This window comes from Mixophyes fleayi, chromosome 7, assembly GCF_038048845.1.
Source record: "Mixophyes fleayi isolate aMixFle1 chromosome 7, aMixFle1.hap1, whole genome shotgun sequence".
Classification (NCBI taxonomy): domain Eukaryota; kingdom Metazoa; phylum Chordata; class Amphibia; order Anura; family Limnodynastidae; genus Mixophyes; species Mixophyes fleayi.
Window position 1 is genome coordinate 94,481,369 of NC_134408.1, and position 8,011 is coordinate 94,489,379.

Here is an 8,011-nt window from a genome sequence, read left to right on the forward strand (position 1 = left end):
GCGATGCAGGAGAACTTATTACAAAGAAAGCACCATGACCTTTTCTGCCATGGCATTTGTGCAATTTATCTCTTTAAGTGTCTCATAAAATCAGATAATCCTTGCCAGAATTTCATTGGCACTGTTTACAATAAAATTTCTTTCTATCGAAATAAAGACTACTATATATAACATTTATAGTCATTGCTTCACCATCGGAAATTACATACTGGAAATATGATTACTGAACAGGATGTTACATTTGCAAATATTTAAAACCTTTGGCTCTTAAACATTAACCCGGGATCAAAGGCTGGCCTAGTGACCAGCAAAATACATAGCAGCTGTGCTCAGGTCCGTTCTAACACCTGATATGTGACAACTCTAACTTAATATCACAAATCCACAAGGATGATTTAGCTCCACTTCAATGACAATCTCTCTCAAATTCAGTCTCCTTTGTCTGCAAAAATAGACAGCAAGACATTCATACAGTAAACATATAAAAACAGCCAATATGCAGTATATCTGTAACTGAACAGGATAATCTCATTCTCAGATAGGAAAAGCCTCAGTGATATGGAGATGATACAGTGAAACAAAGTATGTGTCTGTGAACAGTAGTTGTATTGTTCATTATGCAGTACAGAGTATCCAGACAAAGATTTACAGAAATCCATTTTTTTGTACAAGAATTGAAAAATATACCCAAAATTAGGTCACTTTTACTTTCCTTTACTGTAAATGAACTGTAATGCGATCGTAAAAAGTTTTACCCAAAAAATATTATATTTTCTGCATATTTGCATCATTATTAGTGGAAGCTTAATTAGATATTAACACTTCTTTCATACTTTTCTTAAACAAATGTAGGCATTGTTGTTGGATATTGGCCACTACTTTGCAAAGTCACTGGAAGTAGGAGACAGAAATAGAGGGGTGAGGTTTTGCTGTGGATTTTCTCTAGCGTGGTAAGAGTGTGTTAATAACTATGCATTCCAGGCTTTATTCAAGTTTTACGATTAAAGTTACATGTTTCAGATGTGATGGCATCCTTACAAACACTCACTTTATTGCTACATATTACAATGGGCAAAAAGAGGCTGTGCAGAAGGTGATCGCAGACCCTGGCAAACGTAGGCTTTAGCCCCTTGCGATCCACCAACTCTAAACACTGTTCAAATCGCTGCCACAGTCAGAAATAATAGATCACAATGTTTCTTCTAGCAAGTCAACTTAGTCAGTGCCTAAAATTAAATAAATAAAATACTTTTTTTTTTCCGCTGGAACAAATTCATTTTGGTAATTTTGTTGGGTTCCAGAAATGAAAAACAGCTTTTAAAATTACTTGCAATTGAGCTGCTTTTTGACAAAAAACATATCTTGAAACCAAGCAGTCTGTTGTCCAAAGTGCACGAAGATGGATTTACCATGTGTTAGAGAAGGACTGCTGAGCTTTCAGGCAAATATGGGACTCGTTTTTCCTTTCATTAATCACACTTTGTACATACTGATAAGGAAGTACAGGTTATAAACTGCACAGGTCCCCAAAAGCATCCTTAAATCTAATTTCAGGAGTAAATGGCCTCTAGAGTCTGCTTGCATGGTAGAGACCTTTCAAAACTTGTGAACATATCAGAAGTCATTTATCAAAGTCCCCGAGCTGCAAAACTATGGAAAATGTTAATGGATATTTCAAAATCCCAATAGCAGCTTAAGCATGGTGTTACACTTGTTCTTTGCACGCTTAAAAAGCGCTACTGCTCATAGTGCTCTAGCTCTCCCTTACTGATACATTAAAGTAAATGTGGAATGTTAATTCATTATCCCACTAGAGCGCTTACAGATATAAAGCACTGAAATAAGTGGTAGCTGTGGCATTGGGCTAAGGCATCTGTACAGAGATCCCTCCTGCAACATCTAAAACGAGTTAGCACATTGTTGTATAGCAGCTACCTTTTCCTTAAACTGGTTATGATCACTAGTAATCAGAAGACCCCAGGTTTTATAAGTAGTGACCTTAATTTTCCTTCAGGGTTTCAGCAGGAACAACAACAACAACAACAACAACAACAACAACAACAACAAAACATAGTACTAGGGAAATAGGTAACAGTACAAAGGACAGCCCAAGGATGTATCAACAAGCCAGTGTCAGGAACTGGGTCAGAAAAATACAGTATCAAATCTATAATTAAAGTACAGATTAGGGTAAATAGACCCAACAGGAGCTATCCAACTGCAACAATCTGAACTGAATTAAGAAGTGTAATTCATGTTCATGTCTTGTATTTGTTTTTTCAACTGAAAAATCAATGAGAGAAATGGAAGCAGCACAATATGACACCAATGAAGTGGGTCACATTCTGAGGTGTGAAAATAACTGTAGATGACAGCGAAAACTGTATTCTGATTGTGGGAGTTGCATTTATTTTAATCAACAAGATGGCTTTAATAAAGTGATAGCCGTTAAAATGATGACATCTTAAGGACACTACTAGACTGCCCAGTGACATAACATTTGCTACCCTGGTGGTTTAGGTCAGCTTAGTGCTGTGAACCCCTTATTTTCGATTCTAATATTTATTTTGGATGGGGAGGCTTACTTAAGAAAAATAAAATGATTATCTAAAATACTTATAATTTCATAAATAACAGGTTTATAAAATATATTAGTGGTCAGCACATGTTCATAAAGCTGTCAGTAGGAAATATTTTCAAGCATTAGCAAATCTAACCTCCATTCCTTCCATGATTAAGCCGTTGCTATTTATAGGGTGATTTGAACAGGAAGAACGTGAACAAGAATATTTGTTAGATTTGGTCTAGTATCATTTGTATTTATTTAGTTTGATATGTATTGTTTCGTAATTAAACATTTATCTAATGTAGTATGTTAGTTCGATATTAGTATATTAATTAGTTATTTTATAGCTTGTACATTTATTTAAAAAAAAAAAAAAGTAAAATAATAATTTAAAAAAATCAATCTAGTCTTTTTAATGGGTCTTTTAGTACTTTAACATTCATATTATCTATACTCACAGGGCCTGAGCTACCAATAGGTGAAACTTGGTGGTCACCCGGGGCGCCAAGGCTTTTGGGGCACCTAAAACCCTAAACTGCCATAACGTTACTCATCCAGTGTTTTTATTTTCCTCACAGCAGCCCCACTCTGAATGCTTTCCACTGATGTCACAACCCAGAGCCACACTGCCAGTCAGATAGAGGAGAAGAGGATGCCGCCCGCCCCTGCTCCACACAAAGTAAAGAGCGTGGGGAAGGGACAGGGCAGCGTCTGAGAGAGCCCATGGTATTTGTTGGACCTACACTACACACACATATAAATGTAACACCTCCTCTGGTATTGTTATTCACACCTCCCAGTGATTGGATGCGTGGACCCAGCACCATGACCCCGAGGACACACACCAGGAATGTTGGGATGAGCTGAGCAGAAGTGTGTGCTGAGAGAGTGACAGCCAGGGACCCGGGACAGAGAGGAGGGGGCCCTGGGATCCATGGCAAATTCAGGAGTGGGTCCATGACCTGCTGCCATAAGGGTCCAAAATGCATTATAACTGAGAGAATAAGAGTGCAATGAAGTCCCCAAGCCCACAGAACAAGACTCATATTCAATTGTCCGCGAGGTTCCGCCAGACATCATCACGATGTTCAGCTGCACACATTGCCTGCCAATATGGTAATAAATATCCACTAATTTTCTCCCTGCAACTCTATGGGACATGAGGGAAAATGAGCAGAGATTTAAATAAAAAATGTAGGCAATGTGCCTCTGCTGACTGTTCTGGAGACACATTGTGTCTTTTTGTGCCAAATTGAATCTGCCCCAAAGAGTGTCAGGGGGAGAGTCCCCACTGCAAAAGAGAGAACCCACATCTACACGGTGAGAGAGGATACCCACCACTGAATGTGTCAGATGGGCACCAGTTCTTCAGGGAATGATTGTCCCCTGCGTATGGACTAGAGAGCACCATGTGAGAGACCCCAGAGTAGGGGAATAGCAGTGCAGAGCAGCAATACTGGCTTTAAAAGAAAGAGACCCTATCGAGAGAGGGGAACATTTGCATGTAGCAGTGTGCCTCCAAAGAGGACGACACGATTCGCTGTGAGTTTCTCAATTAAGCCCCACCGACTTCATTAGGGAAGTGAGTAGGATGCGGAAGGGTGTACTGCTCTCCCAGGAATCCAGGAGAACTGCTAGAAATTTGGGAGAATAAATTTACAGATGGAATAGTGATACATATCGATATTACTAGCAACATGGTGCAGAGGGCTAGCGATATTATATGTGCTCAGGGAGGCAAGCTGCTGATTCCAAGTGAAGGGCAGAGCAAACAGGCCAAAATATTAGAGGCCACCCTGTATAGTAATCTGCCCCTGACAACCCTCAGATATGCAAACCCCAAAAAATTTCCCCAACAACTAGTTATAAAAGCTCAAACAGGTGGTTTTGAATCGTTTCATTTTCTTGAACTGTCTCTTACTGATTAGCTTCAATGGGCCTGAGTCATTACGGAGAGCAAAGGGAAAAAAAAGGAGTAACTTTACACTTTGGCAAAACCATGTTGCATTGGAAGGGGGGGTAAATTTAAAATGTGGAGACAAATTTACAATTGGTATATGGCATGTCCTAGATCAACTTTAAATTTCAATGTAAGGATACAGCTATCAAGTATTTGTGTGCTACCTGAAAAAACAGCCACTATATTGCTTACATGCAAAATAATACACTAATTTGCACCCCATGTATTGTAACATGGTTTGTCCAGGATCAAATTTACTCCTTTTTTTTTGCCCTTGCATGACTCAGGCCCTATGTATATGCCCAGGAACGTTTAGCAGAAAAACCTTTGGCCTATGCAAAGAAGCAATATTGGAAACCATCTGCAGTGCCTGAAATTTTAAAAAATATATTATTGTTTTTTTCTAATATCAGCAATAATTTACAGTAGGGGAGCATATCTCTTTTAATACACAGACTTTCCTATTGGACACTGAAGTGATTTCATCAGACTCACCAATCAAACTCACGGTTTATACAGATATTATTTACATCAAAACAAAAAACAGAAGCGCCATACAGAGTATTAAAACTTAATACCAACAGTGATACATAAATTGTGATAGGCAGCTGCATATCAGAAGACAAATTCCTAATGGCTTACCTGATCAGATTATAGCAATTGCATTTGCAACATAAAATAAAAGTTTTTTGTGCATGTTAGCAAGTTGGACGTAAGTGTCCATGGGGTTTGTTTGTTGTCGCCTCTCAGCCAACAGGGACAAGAATATAGTGAACGGCTGAAGGCCGCACTTGCTGGGGGGATAGGTGATCGGGGCAATCACTGGATCTGCCACTGCAGCTACTACTCATTCAGACTTGGATGCATCGTCAACTATATATACGCATACTCTTGCGTTTGCAACTTTTTCACTCACAAGTCTAGATTCACCCCTTGGCCGCTGGTTTTATCACACTCACTGCTACACAACAGTGCAGAGGTGAATAGGTGCCGAGTATGCCTGTCATGGGTGCTGCAATACAGGGGTGCATTTAGGGGAAGAGATTTGGGGGCGGACTAGCACTTCAAAAGCACTAGCCACACCGTTGGGGACATGGTATGTACAGAATGTGATGTGACCACACCAACAACATAACACAACCATGTTCCCCTTCGAGAGGTTAAAAGTCATGTCCCATTCCCCAAATACAAAATGTTGGGAAGTATATAATGGTCCCCTGAAAGGCAAAATGTGATCCAATGTTTTTAGGCCCCATGTAGTGTCAATCGAAAAGTAAAGGAAACATTTGTTGTACCAGTGTTCATCAGAAATGTAACAGAAGAGCGGAACAGCACGGTGGCTAAGTGGTTAGCACTTCTGCCTCACAACACTGGGGTCATGAGTTCAATTCCCAACCATGACCTTATCTGTGTGGCGTTTCTATCTTCTCCCTGTGTTTGCGTGGGTTTTCTCCGGGTGCTCCGTTTTCCTCCCACACTCTGCTGTTATCAAAATTGACCATAGTCTCTCTCTGTCTAAATGTGTATGCATGTTAGGTAATTTAGACTGTAAACTCCAATGGAGAGTTCCCTGTACAGTGCTGTGGAATCAGTGGCGCTATATAAATAAATGGTGATGATGAACATATATAAATGTCATAACGAAAAAGAAAGCACACAAATGCAGCAGTAGAGTGTGTGTTGTGGGGGTGGCTTTTGTATTTATTATTTTACAGAATCTTCAAATACAATTGAGCTTAGCAGCAGTTCCAAATGTTCAAAATATCCCTGTATTAATTGTATAAATAATAAACTCAAGGGGAAAAGATATTTTCCTATTTTTGGCCCTTTTCCCTTAAACAGTAAACAATAAAACATTATGTATTATTATTATTACATGCTACCAAATGAAAGGAAAGCCCTATATGTCCCCTAAAAACTAAGCTTTGGTACACTAAGGAATAAAACAGTTATTCCCAGTCACTGTCACATTGCAAAAATAGTCCAGGTCATTAAGTGATTTAAGTCCAAAACTGAACATTATTGAAAATAAATATCTTACCTCTGGCTCATAGCAAACCTCTAGCTTCTCCTGCAAGGGTCTTACCACCTGGGCATTCCCACGACACAACAAGGAGAGAGTTGACATCTTTCATGGCCGACCCGCACTCCCAGCAGCACCCACGGCTTTCACATTCCAGGGCTCTCAGGCTCAGATACAGTATAGCGCCCTGGCCGGTGTGTGCTTTCCTTAAAATGTGTAAGTCCCGAGGAAATGAGCAAAATCATCAAATGATTAATGTCCAGGTCAAAAGACAACTTTGTATGCTAGAAAAGATTTATAGAAGTGCTCAGGGTTAGTCGGCTGTGCACTGAGTCCCACCCATTGCTCACACTGTGTTGTCTTTTCTTTACTGGTTGCTAGACTGCACCATCCGAAGATTTCTGAAACTCTTCCCTACTACTCATTGTTAAAAGAGATTGTTTCGAGTGTTACCTTGGTAGCAAATAGGGAAATCGGCAACCCTCGGGGACACTGTCAAAATGCCAACAGTAAAGTTGGTGTATACAGTTGGTAAAGCAAACAGCTCTCAGGCCCTGAGGACTGCAGATAGAACGTTGTTTTTCTTTATACTGTATATACACAGTATATACGTATATTGGGAACTAATTGCAGATAGATATGTACTCTGCTAGGTGTAATCAGTATAATGACAGTTCAAATAATAGCATAACATAAGGATATATAGTTATTATTCTTGCCTGTTTCATAAAATAAATATATCACATATTTTGCACATGCTAAGTGGGTTATGAACCAAAAACTATATTGTAATATTATTTTCTACATTTTTTTTTTAGCTGTTGAATATACTCAGCCTACATTGAAAAATATAAACCAAGAGTGCATTATAATGCCATAACTGGATCCAAACAAATCCTGAACTGAAAATAGTTAATACAACTACTTACTACTTGTATATGATATATTTTTTTATTTTAATAAGAGCTTTAATAAACGACCTAATTGAGCAGACTTACAGAAGTGTTTGATTAGTCAAGGCTTTCGAAGAAGACATAAGAAGACAGGGCAGTAATAACTGGGATACTTCATTGTAATCTACAGGCCAGTGCACTGATAGACAACCTGCTACACTGCAGGGGCCACATGGGCAGCCCTCTAACCTTCAAAAGGGAGCACACGTTACCCTAAATCTCAGTAATAAGTTAAAACAAAGCATTTAATTAAAGAAAGAGACAACTATCTAATAATATATGATAAGGCCTTTTTAGACAAACTATAACAAACAAATCTGACAAAAAAGTAGGAAAGAGATGAGGGACGCAGGTGAAGAATCAGAGGGCCACATGCGGCCCTTGTGCCATCTGTTGCCTATCATTGGTCTATCGAATGATCTCTGATGGAGATAAATCCTTAATAAATCCTTAAGGCCACAGTTTTCAGACTGCTGTTATTCTAGTTGCTGGGGCATTTTCCAGATGGG

At 39.2% G+C, this 8,011-nt stretch overlaps 1 protein-coding gene across 1 annotated transcript in view; it reads right to left on the reverse strand.

The window, feature by feature from the left end:
* The window catches only part of KIAA2012 (KIAA2012 ortholog), a 164,041-nt gene extending 157,158 nt beyond the window's left edge, over positions 1-6,883 (reverse strand). Inside the window, exon 1 of the mRNA XM_075180140.1 lies at positions 6,568-6,883. Within this exon, the coding sequence (XP_075036241.1) occupies positions 6,568-6,654 (87 nt within the window). The 5' untranslated portion in view covers positions 6,655-6,883. The remainder of the gene's footprint in view (positions 1-6,567) is intronic.
* Between the last annotated feature and the right edge of the window lie 1,128 nt (positions 6,884-8,011).